General features: G+C 33.9%; 1 protein-coding gene across 2 annotated transcripts in view; it reads left to right on the forward strand.

Moving 5' to 3' along the window:
* The first annotated feature begins 21,382 nt into the window (after positions 1-21,382).
* LOC124357207 (protein vestigial) overlaps positions 21,383-24,917 on the forward strand; it is a 124,751-nt gene continuing 121,216 nt past the window's right edge. For both annotated transcript variants that reach the window (XM_046808747.1, XM_046808748.1), the window contains exon 1: positions 21,383-21,552. In XM_046808747.1, coding sequence (XP_046664703.1) covers positions 21,442-21,552 — 111 coding nt within the window. In that variant the 5' untranslated portion in view covers positions 21,383-21,441. The remainder of the gene's footprint in view (positions 21,553-24,917) is intronic.

A 24,917-nucleotide genomic window follows, 5' to 3' on the forward strand; every position in this document is an offset into this window, starting at 1 on the left:
TACCATGTTTAAGGTTGTGATTAGTAGAACATCATGCCGCCAATTATATCTCAAAATATTAATCCTAAACAAAATGGCAGCACTCTAAATCTTTAATACCGATCTTTTGTGCAAGTTGAAGAATGACTTAATTTTACTATAATCATATCAGATGAAGCTACAAAACTTCATGATTGTGTACAAAAACACTACTTTAAGATGTATTCAAGTGTCATGCTATTAATCTATGGGAAGGTCCACAATGAGTCAGTAGAAACTTTTTTACCTTAGGTCTCCATTTTAAAAGGATAGTCAAGTAAATAAGTATGTACTAAACCGTACTTCAAACGCGTTACCCGTTACAAAATGGTGGTGGTTTTAAAAGAAAAATGTAAATTCAGCGGAAAATTCAGAAAGTTACTTTATTTTAATTTTAATTTCACATTAACAAGTTTTAGAGGTTTTTAATGATAGCAAAACAAAATTGTAGAAGAAGCTGCGCGTGTTCCATTTGATGTGATAAAAAACGTGATTCCAGCGTTTTATCATCGCCTGTGATATTGCCAAGAAGCCGAGAAGAAACAATTTAAACACCTTCTATAATAATCTAGGTATGTGATATTGTGTTGCTATTATTACTAACTACTAAAAATTGTTAATGTGAAATTAAACTAAATCCACGTCCTGAATTTTCCTTTGAATTTACAGTTGAGAATCATGTTCGTTTAATTTTCAGCAGTAAACCTAGTCAACAAAACACAACAAAATCTCTTTAACGTTTAGCTTCCTGTAAATATGACATTACAGGTTACGTAAGCTGAAATATTTAAGTTTTATATGAAACTCACAAATCAAACAAAGCAACTTCCTCACATGTGTTGTAATATATTAAGAAATTTCGTATGAATAACCTGCATAATATACTACGTTTATTTACTAATTTGTTTATTCTATGAGTTACCAACATGGTTACCCAAATAACTAATATAACCAGGGCTACTTTCCTCATACCCACTACCGAGAATGCTAGTATCGAAAATATATAAACATTGCACACCAAAAAGTTATGAAAAACCGAATAACTGAGTATTTATAATGATTATAACTAATTCATTCATTTTTATTTTATCTACACTGTTCTTCTTACTCCTTATTAAAATTGTTTTATGTGTGTTTTTTTCTAGATCCTTTCTAGCTATATTAGACTAACTAAAAATAAAGTATCCATCTGAAATAACAAAAACCATCTACTCAGTGCTTAATTAATTAGCAATACATTCACCTTTTCCCACATTATTCTATGTCTGATTTTGTAATATAATTGAGCATAGTTCATGACTTGGTGTTACGCAAAAGCGATGCGGATTCCTTTCATATGCGTGCTATAGGTAAATATGTATTCTGTATGGAGTGACAAATTTTAAATTAGACTGTTAATATGTTTAGGCAAAAATATTGTCAATTTAATTACAACAAAACAGCGTTAAATGTTCTGAGCTGTTACAAAATTACCAACAGGTGAATAATTATGTAGCATTTAATAAGCAATATATAAATAACTAACTACTGTACAAAACACTTCAGAAGATGGTTTAGAAACTAATTATTTCGGTTAAGATATTCGGAGACTGAGGATTGGCATGAAAAAAGATTTGACCAAAATATTGCAATATTTAACGCCAGTGAGTGGATGAGTTTTAGTTCATCTGTGCTTATACTGTAGTAAGGAAATAAGCTATCATTAATCACAATGATCAGCATGACCTTGCCTGTTACCTGCGATACCTATTGATTAAATAGTGATTATTCAATAATATTGCGCTTGATAATAACACAATACGGTTCAACTTATGTTTTAGTATTTCACACATGAAGAAGATTATAGATTCCAGCTCTCGAAACGTCGTATTTATTTGTTTACAATACTTTACAATGGCAAATGTTGGTAGTTCTGTTATCCCTCATCTTCTAGTCAGATGATTTGCAAATACGATAAATACAATCTGACATTGCGAACATATCTGTATAACCATAGGCTAATTGTTTCATCAGTACCTTATCGACAATAGGCCTCTTGTTAATGATGACGTTTATAATATAAAATTGTTATCGACACCTCAAAGACTGTTCTCTTTAATGAGAAGTATTTTAGCACAAAAATCCCTTTTTAACTAAGACTAGTTTCATAATCCCCCCCCCCCCCACTCCCGGCTCAATGTGCTCGGGTGGTCCCATTTAAATCATTTCCAAATTTGTTACAAACTACGAAAGGCTGATTGATATTTTTGTGTAAGTTTCCATTAACGTTTTGAGATTAAAAAAATCAACACGTTGGCTGCGGTGGGCGCACTTTACTATTTTTCAGGATATCCCAAAGTCGACATGACTCGTGTCGCAAGTGAATTAACAATATATTCTGTAGCTAAAAATAATTATAATAATAAACATAATCCACTGCGGTGGATTTGCGATTAAGCCCGAAGAAAGCATTTCAGTTGTTTGGTTATCAGGTGTGAAAATACTAAACCTTCAAATGTATACTATATTAATCGAAGAAACTAAAAGAGTTAATTTGAGACGTTTGGGTCTCCTGTAGTTAACACCGTACACAGCAGTGTCAGTTATACCGTCATTAACAATCTTAAATGGGTCAAAGAGTATTCCATTCTTTAATCCAAATATTTCTTATTATTAAAAAAAGAACAACAAAACAGAATGTATAAGTTCTGTTGCCTGACAGATATACGATTTAAAACTATAATAATATTTTATTGGTTACATATTATGTAACCAATAAAATGCTAGCGAGAATATTTGTTATTAATAAACGACAATATAAGAACGTCGCATCATATGTGAACAGTACGTATATGAAAGTTAAAATATTTTATAATTCATTATTCTACATTCCTTATGAATGTCGGTCTGCGCATACCAGCGTTCTGGAGCGCCTGCAATGGTCTTGATACGCATTAAATGTTGATCTGCAATAAACAACTGCATCTCATTTATGCAGGCGCTAAGAGAAATGAATAAATAGCTTGTCGCGTCGCACCGTGGATATGAATACGGTTCGTTATTGCATTTTATCTTCAGTTAATAAGTTAATGGGCTGGTAAATAGATGATGATTATTTTAATTAAATTTAAATTTGTAATATTTTTAGTTAAATACATATCTTCTGTTTAGTATAGGTTTTGACTTCCTTTTGGTCAGTTTTAATAACTACCTTCAACCCTAGATAAGAATAATTTTAGTTGTCCTTAGACTTTTCTTGTCCTTAATACCGACTTTTCTTTAAGTGTCAGGGACCTCATACCTGTAAGCTGTTATGAGGACTCTGATGAGGGATTATTGTATCCCGAGGAAGCCTGGATCTCATTAGCATAGATTGCACATGATCCTGACAGACTGACTAACTAATTGACAACCTTTTTCTCTTAGCCTTTGTGCCTTGAAACTTACCACAAATATTCTTTATGGGTTCTAGACATTTACTAAGAAAGAATTTTGTAAAATTCAGCCCTTGAGTAGGCTATATTAACCCGTCACATCTTAGGATTATTATTCAGATATCACTATGGTTTGTGTTGGTACAGGGCGTACAACTGTGTCTAGTGGCTACACTATTGTAGGCTGTTACAAGTTTAATATTAAAAACAAAGTTGAGGTTGTGCATATTGCCTATTTCAACTAGGTGAAGGGGCTGAACGTTCATTCCTCACAATATCTCCTGCCTAAGAAGCTGAAATTTTCCTGGTATTAATAAATCCCTCTCTTAATTTATTTAAAAGTCCACTTTAAATATAATATGTAAAAGAATATTGCTTTTGTATATTGCGCGATGTGTAGACCTTTGATAAGCTAAGGAATTCTCTGAGTTTCTGAGAACGTTTTTACCAAATTTCATTAATCCTGCTTAATGTAGAAGTAAATTTTGCGAAGTATATACTTTAGGCTTTAAGATTTACCTTTTGAAAAAGAATAACATCGAGGTGGCTAACATTTATCATTTATAGAATTTGAGTGTCTTGTCTCGACATAGTAACGTGTATTTTCTTGGCTAAGTGGAAATGCGTTTTACAAAACCCTTGTACCAAAGACTCATTATTGGCTTTTGCCATATCTATGGTTAATAAAATGTATCAATATGTGTAGAGATTCATCCTATTATCTATTGTATCCTACATCAATGAATTATACACTTAGCCAATGTATGGTACACAATAATACCCAAGGACACTGACATTATTCATATCGGACACAACATAGATACGTATAGAATAAAGATATTCACATTCCACATTATTGCAATAATTTCAATTATTTCTTTAATTATTGGAACATTGTATTTTTAACATTATGAAATTATTTCATTGTTATTAAATTAAGTGATGAAAGCTTTTCAAATCCTCCACATTTTGGTTAAATGCAATAAATACATTGATACCTTCCTTTAAAGCATACCATAAATCAAAATAAAAGTCTACAGGCATATTATAATAATTTATTTAATGAGAGTTAAATGTATACAATAACAAAATAGTCGACTATAATATAATAATAGTCTTTTATTGCATTACTTTTACAGAATTATATTGTATCGCAATCGTAAATTTGTTAACCTTGACATAAACATTCACTCACAGTCAAACTTACAATTTGCATTTGACCTCATGTCCCCCCTTACTGTATACCATACATCCCAACGGCTCATCATGAACTCTTCAACAGAGTAAAACGCTTTTGACACAAACAGGCTTTATACAGCAGTTTTAAACTGACTTGGGTTGTTTTGGATTTTTATACCTTCAGGGAGATTGTTAATTAATCTGACACCAATTTGCTGCAAATGGGGAGGAACGTCAATTTGAACTGTTGAATTCAAAGGTTGACGCTTCCTTTAGTGTCGTAATCTCTCTCCTTTCGTAAAATGAGAATAGATGACGCCATATTAGGCAATTTTTAAATTACTTTGGGCTCTTAAGGGCCCCTTTGGGCTCTTAAGGGTTGCAAGATAATCGTTCTAGGTCACTTCAATATCAAGAAAAATCCTTAGGAACTTTGTGGAGTTGTTTTCCTACAGAAGAACATCATCCAGAAAGACAGTTGGTTCCTGAGCATGTTCATTTTGTAGAAGACCAAAGCTTACGACACTTTACTTTAACTGATCTGTTATCACAATTCATTTCTGTGAGATACTGAACACACGAGTTCAGTTCCATAAATTCTGTGATTTCCATATGGTTGTCTCATCAAGACTAAAAATAACATAATTGTCTTTTTTCTGGTTTGCTAAATGCAGGCTTTGTGTTTTACTCATTAAGTTCCTGTTTCTGGTTACATCATAGAACATAAGTTAGTGTTTGCCAACGGCACCTTCAACTATGTGATATTCGTCGCCCCCCTGTAGAAGAAATCCAGTGAGTTCAGTGTAACTGCTCTAGTGTCTCCCAATGGTACCTTGAGCTATGTGATAGAAGTCGTCCTCTTAATATCAGACTCGCATAAATGAGAGCTCCACCACCTCCTGGAGAAATCCAGTGAGTTCAGTGTAACTGCTCTAGTGTCTCCCAACAGCACTTCAACTATGTGATGGAAGTCTTCCTCTATTAATATCAGACTCGCATAAATGAGAGCTCCACCACCTTCTGGTGAAATCCAGCGAGTTCAGTGTAACTGCTCTAGTGTCTCCCAACGGCACCTTCAACTATGTGATATTCGTCGCCCCCCCTGAAGAAGAAATCCAGTGAGTTCAGTGTAACTGCTCTAGTGTCTCCCAATGGTACCTTGAACTATGTGATAGTGGTCGTCCTCTTAATATCAGACTCGCATAAATGAGAGCTCCACCACCTCCTGGAGAAATCGAGTGAGTTCAGTGTAACTGCTCTAGTGTCTCCCAACAGCACTTTCAACTACGTGATGGAAGTTCCTCTATTGGTTACAGACTCGCATGGATGGGAGTTCCACCACCTGCTGGAGAAATCTAGTGAGTTCAGTGTAACTGCTCTAGTGTCTCCCAACAGCACTTTCAAATATGTGATAGAACTTCCTCTATTGGTTACGCACTCGTATGGATGGGAGCTCCACCACCTGGTAGAGAAATCAAGTATGTTTCTTGAAAGCAATGCTGGTTGGAACTAATAATTTTGTTTTCGGGTAGTATTTATTTAATTAGAATGATACATACTTTTCAAACACCTTTTCTATAACTGTTGATATTACAATCGGTCTGTAACTTATATAATTTGAAATTTGGCACTTTAGGTCTGATTTATAAAAGTCTTATAACAGCTGTTTTTAAATAAATCATCATGAAATATACCATACTTTAGAGAAGTATTAATCAGGTAACTAATTACCTCAATGACATTCTCACTTATACTTTTTAAGTCTATTACTCTAATAATATATACGTCAGGGAATATGTGTGTATTCAGCTGGGTATTATTTCAGAGACTTTGTTCTTATTTGATCCAACTAAATAAAATTATTGCATTAAGAAAAGATGTTTTATAAAATCAGGTAGTTTTTCTAACAGAGAGAGTTGATATTAATAACGCTATTTTCTATGGATTTGGCAAATTCATTAGGAATATCCCCTACATTTATATTTTTTTATGTTTAATGATGTTTTCGGATTTCCACGCTTTTTACTGCCAATCAATACTTTGATGCGATTCCATTGTTTTTATTATTATTTCCAAAATAGTTAAATTCAGCTAAAATATAACTTTCTTTGCGTTTCGATGCGTGTTTTTTTACATATTTACGATAGGTATTAAACATAGCCATATTTGTATACGGCGGTGGACGAAAATTTTGAAAATATTTTGAAGATGAAAACTTCAATAAAAGCTTATCTCTGTTTTTTTTTCTAGTAGAATCTTTTCATCCAAGGTGTTCTATGTTTATTTTTATTTTTTATACCAACATTTATTTTACTACCTGCATGAATATGTTTTGAATACTTTTAATATTCCATCGTAAGCAGTCGTTCGGGTTATGACTTGCAACACAGCTTGATCAGTTTACATCAGGCAATAGTCGGCTGGTTTGTACGAAATTATAGTTGGAAATGTTTTTATGGAATCAGATTTTGTATATATGCATATAGCCTATATATATATATATATATATATATATATATATATATATATATATATATATATATATATATATATATATATTGTATTGTATTAGTAATTTTTTCCCTTGGACAAGACGCTTATATATTGCACTTAGTCCTGTAAGAACCTTTGTGCTGCTTCCGGAGTGACAGGATATTCCGGATGGGTAAGGTTAGGGAGTAGGGACCGCCTCCTATCGAGATCCATAGGAATAATTAGGGCACTACATCTCAAAGTCATGTCTCCCCGGAAGAAGGGGGGCCAGCTCTGAACCAGCCTCTCCAGTCAAAATAGGAAGGGGATGGCACAACCTTCCACTATACTAACAGAACATATTATGTGATATAAATTGTATAATAATAGTAATTTATATAATATTGTATTTCTTTCATTACGACAAGAAGCTTATAAATTGCACTTAGTCCTGTAAGAACCTTTGCGCTGCTTCCGGAGTGACAGGATATTCAGGATGGGTCCGGAAGAAGGGGAGACCAGCTCTGAACCAGCCTCCCCAGTCAAAGTAGGCATAGGGTGACACACCCTTGTTGAGGCTAGCAAGAACCTCTGAAGTTAGGGAACAAACCCCACCAACTCCAACAGTCATCCCCCACAGTAGACTAGACCTATTGAATTGCCCATGAACCCCATAATCTCAACATTTGCGGTTAGTGATGTGCCGCTCCTGGACATTCATAAGGTTGCCCAGATTTAGGTGACACATCGGATTTTGCTGTGCCCAGTGGTGGGTTTGTACCCATTACTACCATTATTACCATTACTAACTGGAAGGTATAAACCAGCCAGAAGTAATCCCTGCTTGGGTAATTAGTAATGTTACCAAAGTTTTTAAGAGACAGGCGCTCATACAAAATTATATCCATCCTTATATGAACAGGCAAAGTTTTATACAGCAACATGAAATAAATAATGTAAACATTGAGATATTGGATTATTGTAAGTCCTATAACAAACATTAAAATCAGATTAAAAACACTCATTTTCTTTGAATAACTTAGGTATGAAATGTTATACTATTTTAATCAGATCCTCATCAGGCCTGATAGATAGTACAAGAGATGAATCAGTTTTGTCACCAGGATTTCGCCATTTTTCACCCACACAAAACTGTGGCCTATCAGTGTAGCCCTCTGTCTCTCCACTTTTTGCGTAGTTTCTTGTTAGTTGTTGACAAGTTTTCATTGAATTATAGCTTGTAAGACTCCTTTGGCGCTGTCTTAAATATCGTTCTTTCCTGTGCAATCCATGGATCTCTAATTCTATGGATGCAAATTGAAAATTTGTAGTGGCAAGAAATTTACCTTTTTGTTGTTTTGAGGGTGTGCGGCTAGAATATGCTCTTACTTAAATTGAAAGTTAATATCTGAAGAAATGCTTTCTAAAATTTAAATTTGTCTCCGCTTGCTACGTTCTCCACACCACTTATTTCTATATTAAATCTTCTAGCAGACTGGTCTAAATCATTCAGTTAGATCCTCTGCTAATCAATCTCACTGCCCGATGATTCTACCTCACGTTTTAAGCCTATCACTCCGTCACTAGGGATCTCTGATTCCGTTTAAAAATTGGTAATACTTGGAATGAACATACTTTAATGAATATACATAAATGTTTATATACAACGCGTATGCTTGTTAATTACTTAGCATTGTAAAACATCCAACATAAATAAAATTCGTAACTGTAATTATAATTGTGAGTTATAATTACAGCCTGTATATACAGGTATATCATTGGGGAGAATACTCTTATAGTAACAATTATGTTTCACTGGATGTTGAGGAATATGGATTCTGCAGAGTCTTTTAACACACCAACACATTTTTCGATAAAGTTCAGAAAATCATTCGTGTTTAGTTAGAGTTGAAGATATTTAAGGTATATTACAAAGGGGTTCATCTTATTTAGGGTATTATATTAAAATATTTAATTATTATTTAAAAATTAGGAAAAAAAATAAAGGTAGGTACGAGCTCAGACAATGTTTGCGCATTTACAATACAGTATTATCAACTTCTTATTAACCAGGTAAATCACTGTCGTCTACAAAATGTAATCACCAAATCGTTGGTTAGATCAAACAAAATCACTTATGGTTTGTATCAACCATGTAATATAATTATTTTGTAATGATTGAAACGATATAGCCTATCATCGCATAATATAATTTGTTAATACTAATATTACGAGTAATATGTAGATTAATAAGTTTAACGTTTGATTTTAACATTATTTAATATGTATTGGCTTTTATGTATTACTTATTAATTATTTTTTTCTTATATTGGTGTCTGGAGAATAGCACTAAAATAGCGTATTAACTGGAATGCTAAGAATTTAAAGCTTATCTTGCAAACAGGTTTAGAAGGAGGTGTCGCGGCTCCTGGAACAGTAAGTACTTCTTAAAGTATTTCTTTTCTGATTTATGGTTACAATAAATACTATTAACCTGTAATTAATATTTATAAAATAGCTATTCTTAATCAAACTCAGTGTAATATATTTGGATATTTTCGTATTAAATCATTAAATCCTGATACGAAGAATACTGTTTAGTCTAGCACAAGAGAACCAGTTTGTATTGTGCATGAATAAAACTAGCTCTCCCTGCAAATTCCCTAATACACAGATGTATCGTAAACAGTGTTAGTTTTGTTTAGGATCTAAATGGGTCGGTAGTGAAAGGGTTGAAGATATAAAATAATATTTATCCTCAGATCATATTTTTGTATAATGGCACACTTAAAACTAACTGTCAAGTAAACAATTAGGCCTATGTCTCTGTCAGCTGACGAGATGAAAAAACTTAACGTTGTAACTTTAATCGAAAAGTTGTGTTTCATACAACTCGTAACGTATTTTTACTCTAGCAAAAATAATCAAATTACGTATTAATACTATTTATTACTATTTTATTGCAGCCGCACCGAATATAAACACTGTGTAAACAAACATACTTTGTTTTCCATGAAACACAAAAGTCAATGCGCATTCTAAGATAGATACATTCTAAGTGGAAGACAAGAAGACAAAGCTGATGCTGCACGTAAGAAGAAGGACTACGACCTCAAACTAAGACAACTGAGACAGTAAGCCAACGAAAACGTGATAGCAGAGTCTTCAAACAAAAGCAAAGCTGTATGGAGAATGATCAATTCCGAGAGAGCTCAAAAAAAGAAACAGGTTGAAACGGAATGGATACTGGATACAACCAATGGACCTGTCTCAGACATCACCTACATCGTCGAGAGCTTTAATTCTCACTTCATCAACATTGGGGAGGATACTTTGAAATCTACGAATGGACTTCAACATTGGACTCCACCAACTCAGGAAAACCAAGAGGCCGATCTCACACTCTTCCCACCAGTAACTGAAAACGAAGTCAGCTCGATAATAAAATCCATGAAGCCATCGACTTCAGCAGGCATAGACGAGGTTTCTTCCAGGGTAATGAAGTTTTGTGAAGGCGAGATGAGAGGACCACTGACATCCATCATTAACAAGTCTCTTGCTCAAGGAATATTACCAGCAAAAATGAAGATCGCCAAAGTTTACCCACTTCACAAGCAAGGCAGCAAACACGACATTGGCAACTTCAGACCGATTTCCCTTGTACCTACCTTCTCCAAGGTACTTGAAAAAGTCGTGTTAGCTAGACTGATGGCCTACCTGGAAGAGATAAACCTCAGCTTTGAGGGACAGCACGGATTTCTTCCTGGAAGGTCAACAATGACAGCTCTAAATGACGTTGTTGACTTCATAGCTGATCATCTCGATAGTGGCAGGACAGTAGTCAACACTTTCCTAGACCTCAGCAAAGCATTTGATGTCCTTGATCACGACCAGGTTTTGGCAAAACTCAAAGGATTGGGCCTTTCGGGCACAGTGCTTGACTGGTTCAGCAGCTATTTGAGAGGCCGGGAGCAATAGACTGAGCTGACAGAAAGAGCTGAAGGTATCTCCAGAGGCGTAAACTCTCAACTCCAGAAAATAAAGAGGGGCGTGCCGCAAGGCTCGGTTTTGGGGCCGGTCCTATTTGCCTTGTTTACCCACGATCTCCCTCAATACGTCAGTGAATCCAGTCGGGCAGTAATGTTCGCTGATAATACTGTCCTTCTAAACAGTCATAGCTCCGTAGAGGAACTAGAGGTATCAAATTTCATATCTGTCAGTCTAGCCTAAGAATACTGCACAGCTAATAATCTTTTATTCAACGAAAGCAAGACCACACAACTTATCTTGGGTAAGGCAAAGAGGGACGTATCTGGACCACCTAACATTGAAGCCGTCAAGTCAACAAGGCATCTGGGAGTGATCATTGACGACGCTTTGTCTTGGAAGGACCACATGAGTGATCTGCGTCTGAAGCTTAGATCTGCAGTCTTCGGGATTAAACGAATTCGGACAGTAAGCACACCCGGAGCAGCCAAGATGGCCTATCATGCCCTTTTCGAGAGCCGTCTTAGATATGGTATAGTTTTCTGGGCTGGTTCATCCAGAGAAAACGTGCAGAGTGTCTTCACACTTCAGAAGTAGGCAGTACGGATCCTGGCTGGACTAAAGCCAAGAGAGAGCTGCAGGGACGCCTTCAGAGATCTCCATATCCTCACTGTCCCTTCAATGTACATCCTGAAGGTGATCCTGCATGCCCACAACCTGGTACCAAGGAGGCATGACAGCAACCACAATTACGGGACTCGGAACGCGCTGGACTTCAACCTACCGTACCATAGGACGACTCTCTACTCCAAAAAGCCCACATATGCAGGAGCAAGGCTTTTCAATCGACTGCCGCAGGAGATAAAGAACGGAAACCCCAACACTCTCAAAACAAGACTTCGGAATTGGCTGCTTAGAGACCCTCCATATGACCTAGAAGAGTTCTACCAGCGTGCCAGCGAAAGACTATAAAACTTATTTGTAATACTGTGACACCATTCTTAGCTTAAAGCTGTCGAATAAAGATATTTGTATTGTATTGTATTGTCAAATTAATAAAGATTTTGTGTTTTTACATGTTAGTTTGAGCCCAACGAACTATACTACTGGAACGCGCACTGCCCATAAGCCACATGTTGTGTTTTTCCGGTCGCACACAGCTGTGCGTTTCGGGTGTATCCATGGACTTGCAGGCGCTTAAAGTGGGCAAGAACTCGTCGAGTTGCTAACTTCTAAAATAATAATTCTCACCAATATTAATTTCTGTATTGCCAAATTATTGACAGGGTTACCCAAATAACTAAAAGTACGGTAAGGCTGTTAATAATTAAATTAATAAGCTATCGTTTTTTTTATCATGAACAATAATTATATAGTTGAGTAAAACATGCTTATCACTCAATTATTTCATCCGCGTTGATCCAAGATATCAATGTTGGTCGTTATAGCACTTATAAATGCATAAACTTATAAATCATTGCTAAAAACAATATCTACTGACCTACTCTACTTTATAATTATTGGATCTTTGTGATTTTCAGCTACCTGTATTTTATTATTTGTTTGTTTTAACTTTCCATTGAATGATGACGATTTATTAAAAAAAGTGGATTACTGTGACAAAGAGAACAAAATTTTAAGCCAACAAAACATGCTGTTTTATGCAGTAAACAATTTAGTGAACATGATTACCATTTAATTTTGGGCTGACACACTAAGAAAATGTCTAAAAAATGAAGCAGTTCCAACAATGTTTTATTTTCAATCTCATATGCAACAGCCATTGGAGTTTGTACATTTTATGTAGTTTACTTTGAAATAAAATACTGTCATTAAAAAATTGTTTTTTTACCTGGGAAATATTTTAATGTCTGTAATATTCGTTTGCGACTTTATAAGTAAAATACCAAGTCAAAATCTCAGTTATTTTCATATTGTACAAAAATCTGTTTTATTAGCTAAAAATAAAAATCCACGGCAAAAATAAGTTATTTTGTAATAATAAATAAATTGTGGTATCTAACAATATTATTAAGTCTAGAAGGCGTTTTAAAGTGATGTTAGATCATTACTAGAATGCCAGACATATGGGCGGAGTGAGTTCTTGCCCATTTCCAGCGCCTGCAGACTCGGAACGCAGGCCAGGATTTCGGCTCGGTTTCTCCGGCCCAGAGCGCGTTCCATTAGTATAATTCGTTGTTTGAGCCAGATGTACAATACAAAATATAATAAAAGAAAATACAAGTCGGGACGTACGGTCCGAGCTCAGTTACATCTTAGATACGGCCGAGAGAATAAATTTAGTAGCAGTGCAATGTTGTTTTGATACAGATGAAAAAGAAAACTCAACAACAGTAAATTTCATCACTAGTGTCGAAAGTGGCCTATGGTCGGAGAATATGGTCGCAATTACATTAAGAGCCGACTGTACTTATGGCTATTCTGATTTTGGCCTTATTAGAAGAGTGTTAAACTTTAAACACTTTTATGTATATATTTTTTATCGAAACAGTATAGGAGATTTTTCATTTTAAACATAAAACAATACGGATTCAAATGCTTTTAAAAATATCTTCTATAATTTTTTTTGGGGGGGGGAGGGAGTTCATAAAAAAGTATGAAATATTTTTAGTAATTTATCGTTTGAATACTCAAAAGTATACAGGGTGAGTCAGAAATATGGTAAAATATTTTAAGACGTGATTGTAGAGCTAAAAATAAGAAAAAAATGTTATATAAAGGTAGGTCCGGAAACGCTCCATTACTGAGTACCTAATGGCTGGCGAAAGATTTTGCTTTGTTTTCAGTTCACCTGGTGAAATTAAGTGATTCTGAAAGGTTTTGTTCTTACTTTTTAATGCAAATAAGATGGATATATATAAGGAAAATCACCTGAAGAATCAAACAAAACCACTCTAGAGGTTGTAGTGTGAACAGTTTTTGAGAAAAAGTATGAAATTTACCAAAAATCTAATAACAAAAATACCGTCTTAAATGTTTGATGTCGAATAACATTGTTAAATGACCAGTAAACAAATTGTTTTTCCTAATACAGATTGTAGAGAATTTAATTATGAAAACAACCATAATAAACAAAGTTAACTAAATGTGTAAAAAAGTTGTGATATTGACTACTCACGTATCACACTACACAGCAATGTTTTGCTGTTTTATAATAAGGAATGAGTATCTGATTGGTAACAGCTGGTAATAATTAATTAGGGCTTCGTTGCAGCAGGGGAACTGAAATTCAGACGAAATCTTTCACCCTGTATAACTTGGTAACTAAGCATTTTCGGACCTATGTTAATTAGACCTTTTTTTCTTATTTTGATGTGAGGAATCACGCCCTGACTTATGGGCACCTTTTTTCAGAACACCCTGTATATATATATATATATATATATATATATATATATATATATATATATATATATATATATATATATACATATGATGTTATAATGCCATGCAATTAGTACCCTGGTATTGTCCGGCACTCCTACTTACAGCTTACAGTATTTTAGCATAATTTTAAATAAACGATAAAAAATTTACTGTTTTTAGGATTTCTTAACACCAATACATACCTTATATCGAGTAAATAATAAGCTAGTGTCAAGTAAGTAGCTCCTCTATCTTTTATAAATCCTAAAATTTGAAATAGTTACTCACAGTTTATACGTGACAGAAATAATCTAAAACTTTGAGCTTGTTATTACACAACACGCTTTTTGGAAGTTTTGAACTATTTTAAAAATTACAAAACGTTTCTCTGTCCATAACCTAACTTAGTTTCTTTGAGATTTTTTCCTATGTGTTTTAGTTTATGAACTGAAACCCCAAAACTGTATCAGCTGTCATGTTGTAATGTTGCATGATTAACCTTATAGAGATGTAAATTAAAGCAAAAAATAACAATTTTACAAGATTTAGAATACCAGCATAATTAAAATTAATGTCAAATTTCATGAGAAGTTACTTATTGTAACTGTAACCAAATTAGTACAATAATTTGAGTTACGTCAAAATGACCAAACGAGATGATTACTTATCACAATTTTTCATCTTGAGTAGCCTATAATAGGCCTACATCATTTACGCAGAAGCTCTTTCATTTTCTTGCCTGTAAAAATAAATATTAACTTATTTGCTTTATAAAAACATCGTTAGCATAAGCAACAACAAATTATTGTTTGCAATATATTCTGCGGTATAACTATAATATACATAGGCTAAGTATATTACTCGCATATCACTTTGCTAGACTCCCACAACAATTAAATGCTTGAATAATAAAATGTAATGTGTAGAAATAAAATAACTCTCTCCACAACATTAAAAACTTTTAATTAGAGTATTGTAAGTAAAAGGTAGTTGAATTAAAAAAAAAAAAAACAAATATTACGTAACGAAATATTGGACTTCGTTCAACTCAGCAATATTAAACAATGGGCCTAGTTAAAATTTTCATAAAACCCTACAAAATTTCCACGGATTATATCAGCGTTAAAATTATGCGTATTAAATCAGCGTATTAGCAGTATGCTTGTTTGAATACTAATTGAAGGTAAAGGAGAAGGTCTGAATAGTAAATGGAATCCATGATCTTTTGCACAAAGAACAACATAGGCAATTCTTAAAATTAAAATGTCTCATAAAAGGTGAAAACAAAAAAAAAAGTGTAACATATGAGGTATCTGAAGTTTACGAGGATATATTTAAACAAATTTGACATTAAGCTAAATAATTATTTGGTAAGTGATAGACAAATTTACAACTGTTTATAACAAGAAACTTAAACTTAGGCCTACTTAAAATAAAAAAACTAAACTAGAATGTAACTATTATAATACATCTCACGTGACTAAATAGGTTACTATAAAACGTTTTACAAACGTGAAGATAAAAATAAATTTATTTTTAATTGTATTATAATAGGACTTTACACTCACAGTTACTGCTAATTACTGCTAATAGCCTAGGGTAATCAGAAACATCAACAAAGCAGGGGCGAAATGAGTTGACTAAAGCCCACTTACATTTATAAGTCATAAGTCTTTATTTTAGCCATTTAATACAAATGTACAATAGGCCAGGTCAAATAATATACAAATAAATAAACATGTACAAATAAATTATAATTGCATTGGGTAAATCAGACAAAACAAGAGTCCATGCAAAAGCAATGCTTGAAAAAACAAACTCAAACGAGTAAGAAGCTACACATACCTGGGTTATCAGGCAGTGCATGCGTACACTGGTCTATGCTAGTGGTGTTAATCAATAAATTGCTACACAAGTCACAATGTAATTGCGATTAGCTTGATAAAACTCACAAACATTGTAAAAGGGACTAGCTAAGAGCAATTTTTTTATAATTGAGTATTTTAAAGATGGGAGATTCCGAGCAGAGATAAGAATTAGTTTTAAAAAAAACCTGATATCTCCAACAGGAAACAACTGTTTGACTTCTGTAGCCTACTTCTAGAGATAAATAGGTTGCCATTATACCTAGTGTTGTGCTCATCAGAGGGAAGTAGTACTCTTGTCTGACCTTCATAATAAAAAACACTCTTAAATACACTGGTATTCATTTACTACAGTCACAATAGAATTCAGTCAAAATAGAATTCATTCTGCATGAAAAGAAGCTTACAGGGGTCCAAGCAATGTGCCTTAGACATAAACCTTAACACATTTTTTTGTTTTAACAGAACTGTATATACATTAGGAGCATGGCCCTATAACATAATGTCAGGATTGTAGGAAGTGGAAGAAAACAAAGTTTGCCTGGCACAATTAATGGAAAAGAAGGTGGTTAGATAGCATTCTTAATAAGTGCAAGACTGCTTAACCTAGTACATAGGTATATAGTACTGTAGTACATGTATATAGTATATAGAAGGCTACATCTATATGAGAATCCCACACAAGCCTGGAATCCATGGTAAAACCCAAAAGCTTAACTGGTTCTCCCTTCGGGACATCTTTCCCAAGGCTAAAGATTAGCTCCTTTGTCTTTGACACATTAAGATCCAGTGTTTTCAAAACGAACCACTCTTGCACTAAATTAAAAACCTCCAACATGCTAGATTTAGCTTCAGATATATCTTTGTGGGTTGAAAACAGAGTGGTATCAACTGCGAAAAGGAGAATGTTATCTGGTGCTCTGTGGTAGATATCATTCATCGTAACCAGAAACAACAGAGGGCCCAATACGGAGCCTTGAGGAACCCCGTGTTTTACAGCGAATGCTTTATAATTCTTACAATAGCTGCCGCTTGTTGCCTATTAGAGAGGTAGGATTCGATGTGTTTGAGAGTATCACCTTCAAGGCAATACTTCTGCAGTTTGGCTACAAAATTGTTATGGTTAATGCAGTCAAAAGCACGGAACAATGCTCAGAGCATGACTGATGTTGATTGTCTCGTTTCAAAAGAAAACCGTATGGATTCGACATGAGATTCCACTGCAGCCGCTGTGGAGAGATTCTTTCTAAAACCAAACTAGGCCGGCATGAGAAGAAGGCGCATCTTAAATTACCATTAGATTTGGATGAACATAAAAACCTCAAATATCTTGGGCAAAACACGTATTCTAGAAATAGGCTTAAAGCTCGGCACATTGTTTTAGCCTATGGACATTTTTATACACATATTATATAGCTTGAAAATATTAGGGATCATGCCATAAATATCCTTGTTTTTTGACTTTTTAAACTTGTCCACTATACTAATTACCTCTAAAGCATTAGTATGATTCCAATTGAACCTGAACTCAACTTCGGGTACATCTATACATTAACATTTGGGTTTCCCGGAAGGATGGGAATATCGTTTATACTTATAATTTTGACAGGTCATAAACCAACAGAATAAAACTCTAATCTTGCAAGTTCAGGAGAGTACCAATTGTTCACGTGTAGCTTGACCTTAGATTTGGATCTCTTTCTCAACTTAGAGGAAGGGATGATTTTAACACGTAATGTAAAATGAGAATAAAATAATGTCTTAAAATTTGTAAAGAATACATCAAAATGTTAGTTTTGAGGCAAAGCTATTACCAAGTCATGCCAATGTTGCACGTGATTCTGCAGAGCTTCTCAGAAACTTAACATTGCCATGTCGTTAAATGATCTTACATAAATGGTTTTGGATTGGCATCTATTCACCTGCTATCCTTAAATACCAACACAAAGCATTCAACAATGTTATGAATGTAATGTAATATAAAAATATGCACGTGTAATTAAATTAGTGTAAAGTAAAATACTGATGAGGTTAGTTATGAAACTTTTTGTTTATATTAATAAGTTTATAAGCTATCACATAGTAGTTATAACAGGACCAGTAGTTATGAAAAATCCCCTAAATGTTTAGTTCCTGAAAATTTAAGAAGCACTTCTTGCTAGTTCATCGGATGAGGTACAAAAACACGCTTCATATTTTTACTTAATGGAATTTTATTATTTGTATTAGTAAGATAACATGTTGCATTTGTTTTATTTCGTTTTTGTCCAAATTTCGTCAATTTTTGTAAACTTTTATTGACATCTGTTTTACTTACTGTATCAAATGTTATTATTATTGGATTTTATCAATGTAAAGTAATTATCAAAGATGAAAATTTTACATTTAAATAATGTAAACATAAGCAACAACGGTAAAATCATAAATAGGACTATTCTTAATAATTTATTAACAGCTTATGTTAGCCTATCAGGAACGGGGTAGGCTACTATGACTAGTGCTCCTTTCGGTGTGGTACGCGCCCATAACCGAAAAAGAAGATATGAATCATGATACCAATCACCATATTGGACTTCCCTGTGCCTAAGTTGTGTATAACCAAAACTAACAGCTACAGCAGGTGCAACTAACCGATATAAAGATAAGATAATACTATTAAATTCAACAAGAATATAACATAAATAAACCAATGTAATATACATACTGGCTGTAAACAGCACACTTGATCTTTAGTGATAACAACAATAAAAGTCCAAGTAGGTATATAAAAAAGTAAGAATGCTAAAACATCAACAGAAATATGATTTGCAACAGACATACAATAAATATTTAAATATAACGATAGCAATAATATCAAGAATAACAAAACAATGGAAAAATGGTATGCTATAAAAAAACAAGATATCACAAGTTAAAGAAAAAATTAACAAAATTATTCCTGAAATCATTTAAGCTGGAATAAAAAGATTCGTGTTGTAGACAAAGTTACGCAAGCGATGGAATCTGCTTATGTAGCGTTAGCTTCATAATTAGCAGACTATTAACATACTTGCGATCTTGCGGTCTAAAAGTTCTTTTGATCTAGCGTGCATGGTAGGAGTCTAAGAGACACCAAGGTAAGCAGGCCCGGAGCAGCCACAAGGTTGTTCAGAAGCTTGAACAAGAAGAGAACATCCTGGTTATTCCTTCCGGTTGCAAGTGCAAGTGCATGATGACATAAAGACCGGCCTATCAAGTTCACAGAGACATCCAAATAGCCATAAACGTCTTATTACTCTTTTGCATACGTCTATTACATGTTACTATGAACTAAGATATTGAGAGAAAATCACTCCAAGGTCCCGTACGGTTTAGGAGCGTTTCAATTCTTCAACATCAAGAGAGTAAGTGGAAAGGAGTGATGCTTTAGTTTGGTGTAATGAAGTACAAGTGCGCTTACAATGTTCAGGGGTGAGGAATTGACCACACTCACCACCGAAGCACCGAATCGAGACTGTTCTGAAGCACACCACAATAATCCAAGGATACAATCTTTCTGAAGAGCTTTATGTCATTGGCAAAGAGAAAACAGCTCACTGACAGGTGCTCCAAGACGTCATTAATGCACACATTAAAAAAAAGAACAAGATGTGAACCCTGGAAGACCCCTTAGGTGGTAGAAAACATGGAGGATTAGTTTGAGACCTTGACGTTAAGCTGACGATTGCAGAGATAACTTGTTCCACTGACGCCGAGAGCTGCAAGCTTAGCCAAGATCTGTTTTGAAGGCTTTAGAAAAGATATAACAGGCAATCGCAATTTAGCTGAATCTCTGATTTTCGTAACCATGAACACATAATATGTATCTGATATATGTGAAGCCACGGGTATGAGCTGTACTATATAGGATATACTGATTGTAACCAACGGTATAGAATTATCTATGCTAATATTCTTTGATTGTGTTTATGGTAAAATGTGTAAAATACTTCGGATATTAATACAAGCTTGAAACAGTGAAAAATGTGGGAAAGGAGCGGCAAGAACGAAATTAACAACTTTATAGATAATGAAAATTGTAATGTCTCGATGAGTACACATCTACAGAGGATTTCAAAATAACGTTCTTATGAAATTATCATTACTGGTAAATACTGCAATTGTAAAATCAAATAATAAATATATTGTAACTTATATGAGCATCGATGAAGAGGATATTTTGGAGTCAGAGAGTAACAAAATAATTCCTCTGTTTTTATTTGGCATGTCTCGGAGATTTTTATCTCAGGGGTGAATGAGATCTACTCTGAACCCCATAAATGTGGTGGGTTATGAGCCTGGCTGGATGAGAAACTTCTACTTTATCTAACTCAAGTTATGGCACTGACCACATATAGTGTTAGTCATGTGGATTCATAACGTCTCAAGGGTGAGCGAGATCCACTCTGAACCCCAGGAAAAATGGAGTGTTATGTATGAGGCTGGATGGATGAGACACTTTTACTTGTCTAACTAACTTTATGGCACTGAGAATATATAGTGTATCATGTGGATCTAAAACGTCTCAAGGATGTGTGATAACCCCAGGTAAGCGGAAAGAAAGTTCTATTTCGTCTAGCTGACGTTATGGCATTTAGTAGATAGTCTGTCATTTGGACCCATAACGTATCAAAGGTTGTAAGTATTGATACAGTAACTTAATATAACGAAATATAACATGACATATATTTAAAATTGAGGTTTGTTGTTACGCTAATACGACTATGACAAAGTGGCCTTCACAAGTGAGATAAATCGTAACTTGTCATTTGAATCATCCCCCGATATTATACAGTAGACTACCGCAGCTTTTTGTCGGACCTCATATAATTCATTTAGCGCGGTCATTTTGTTTCTGAAGAATGTTGAAGTATTCAAATGAGGCGAGGAAAGTGTCCAATGGTCAGGAAAGACAGAGCTCCCTGGTGGCGGTGCGGGGGGAGGAGGCGTGGCCTGCACTAGTATTGGTTGGATCGCTCTTGCCCCCGGTTGGTCGGTGGTGTGTGGGAGGGGAAAGGGCGCGACGCACGCTGTCGTTCTGTGCCTCAGTAGCCGACTGTGCGTGGACGTGTGAGAGTGCGCGAGAGTGCCATGTGCTTGCTATGAGTTGCCCGGAGGTGGTGTACCAAGCCTACTACCCTTACCTGTACCAGAGGGCGAGCACGTCAGCCGGCCCGCCCCGGACTTCCTCCTTCCCGCCGTACTACGACCGGGTGAGTCGGCAAAACTACCAGCGCATAGGAGAAACCTTAATTATAATAAACAGACAAACAGAATAGGCAAGGACACTCGTGTCTGGCAAACTAAACCTAAAGGAAGATTGTTGTGTGTATATTACATTGCTGATTAAAAGTGTTATAAAGAGACAAACATTTATGTAAAAGGTGAACACAGTAGTTGGAACATTTTTCGACATTCACTTTGCTTTCGCAATCCCACCGTGTAGAACATTCAACCATGCTATTATTACCCATGTGCACAATCCAAGCCAAGCCATGATCTTTACTTGCACATCAATATATTGAGTTACTGGTGCCTGAGTGTAGTAGATAACGTTCTGGTTAGGTTCTGGATTGTGTTTATTCTATTAGACTAGGCCCTACCGTAGTCAGAAAACAGAAACCTTTATTATAAATGAACATTGTCGAACAATCCAAGAGAATTATGTATAGGTACTGACGCATGTGAACGTAAAATTTACTATCAGTAAACAGAAAAAATAAAAAGCCTGTATCAATATATAGTTTAAACAGTAAAATTGTATAGGTTTATTCAAATCCAAAGTATATCACTAAAGTCAGACAAAGCTAAAAATGACAAACAGCAAATAGATAGATAATATAATATTTTGCAACAGAAAGATCAATAATTAATAACAGTTATCAAGCACGGATACAAATAATAACAAGTAAGACGTAAATAAAATAAAGTAAAAAAAACACACAGACAAGACGGATAAATTCCAAACAGGTCATTGAAATTTTGCTTTAATAGTTCGTGCAGTAATTGCGTTCTAGATCATTTAGTTCAAGAACGTTAGCTCTTAGTTATGGTACAGTCCGTATAATGGATCGTTGATAAGACATTTATAGTCTACTAGTGGTCTAATTTTATAATTATATTACTAAATATAACTTCAACAACAGATTAAAACCTTAAATGTTTCCCTCAAATTAATTTGGTTCTAGCCTATCTATACAGCCGTGACACAATTTATTATATATATATATATATATATATATATATATATATATATATATATATATATATATATATAAATTATCTTAATGAATAAACTAATAAAATGTAGTTAGCCTATTTATCAACGGTAGCTACCATTTACCGTTTATATGATATTACAGTAGTAAAGTAGCTACCTGTGACAAACCCAATTAGATATTATGTAAACTCAAATGCAGTGTACATTCACTACTTAAGTGAAATAAATACAAATAACAAAAATGTGCAAGTCAATAGTATAAGGTACAAATTTATATCACAATTCTTGACAAGTCACAGTTAACGGCAACAACAATAATAAAAAACACTGAACAGTACATTACTTGGCTATAAATAGAATTAAAAACACTAGCTAGAATATTAATTGAAATGTAAAAACAATAGAATAATTTTACACAGAACAATAATAAATAAGATCAAATATAGGCTAATATGATAAAAAAACAACAATTTTATCTAGTAGGCTGCATGTTTTAATGCTTCTTCATTTTCGTAACCTTTTAATAAAAGTTATAATTTGATTGTTTCTTTAATTTGTTGAATCATGGACCTGTAAATGTAACTAAATGGGTTTGATAACAAACCCGTGTAGCCACCTTAACAAACTCATTTATTTCCGTCACATTCTACTAACTATGTAAAGTGCGTATCGTCTTTTACGTTGTTTCCCGAAAATGTGATAATGAAGTCAGCGTGTAACACTATAGGTACCGCTCAACTATGGGACAATAGCATCATATTTCCTCATAGTTTCCGATTCATGGTTCAAATGTAATACCTATCAATACTTATAACGTCTTACAATATAAATGTAATTAATATAAACCTATTCTTAAAACTATCATTACAAATAATCGAATAGTTTACCAATTTTATTCCACTGCTCATAATTGTTGTCGCTGGATATCGCAAGTATTACATAAACGATATAAAAATCGTTAATACCGTTAGTAACAGTAGTCTATTATTACTAACAAAGCTTTCATCAGGATTACAACACCGACAGTAAATAGGCTAATTGTAAATAAAAGGCTCCTGTATAATAATGATAATCAAGAAACAACAACGTTCAATAACATAATCTATGCGTGCAATTAACTCCAGCAACACACTTATAATGCTAAAGATAGACACAATAAAACAAATAAAGGTTTTTTCGCTCACAACTTCCAATTACAAACACAATCTGATGACGCTTAACTCAGTGTAAGCTAAGTTTAGGATTCTATTCCAATTATGTCCCCTGCATCACAGTTCGCTGCGCTTTATAACAACTGATATAGTCACTCTGTTCAACTTACCTAAAAATTCATCATGTCATGATTTTCTTTTTGATTTTCCGACATTATTTTTTTATTATTTTGTCTTGTATTTACGTTTAACATTTACAATATTTTTGTTGTGCATTAGGTCTACTTATAATTTAACAGATAACGTTATTGGTTTTATTTGACGCGAAATATAGGCCTGATATTTAATGATTTTATATTTTTCTATACATTATATTGCTAATCTATAAGATCATTGAGTACGATGGTATGAGCATTTGATCTCAACATATGCGAGCATGTTTTTATTTTTTATTTAATATGTAAAACTTCGGATTTCCTACACTTTATACGATAAAGTAACGTAGATCTATATATAATTTACAACTTCAGTGTACAATATAAGTAAAATTATAATAATATCGAAAATAAGTATAATATAATTATTTTATACCTAGATATACGGAAACTGTGAATATAGCTTATAATTCACATAGCACTGCAATATGTCCGTATAAAAAGACCAAACCACCATACAGGTAGGCCTAATAAATAACATTACACAGTAAAACATTAATAATAAAATAACATAAGCTTATTAATTGCACTCTTTTGTGCTAACATTTTTTAAATTTGATATTTGTATTGAACCATTATATCGAATTATGGGCGTAAAACACATTCTTCTAGAAAACTAAAAAATAAAACTTATTTTATTTGAAAAATATATTAAAATCTAACTTTGAATATTCGAAAGAAAACGAATTCAGTACCTATTGCACATTGTTTTAGAAATGTTCTCTCTATTTATTAAATGTATATATATATAATATATATATATATATATATATATATATGTGTGTGTGTGTGTGTGTGTGTGTGTGTACCGGGTATATATATATATAATGTAAATGTTATACGTAAATTTAATTTAACATCTAAATTTAATTATCAGACATGGTAATTTACATAAACAATTTAATCCGCTGAAACTTGAAACCGAATCTCTTACTTGCGCGAACAAGGATACTACATAAACTAACGTATATTTGTTTATGCATAAAATGTCG

This window comes from Homalodisca vitripennis, chromosome 3 (assembly GCF_021130785.1).
Source record: "Homalodisca vitripennis isolate AUS2020 chromosome 3, UT_GWSS_2.1, whole genome shotgun sequence".
Lineage (NCBI taxonomy): Eukaryota > Metazoa > Arthropoda > Insecta > Hemiptera > Cicadellidae > Homalodisca > Homalodisca vitripennis.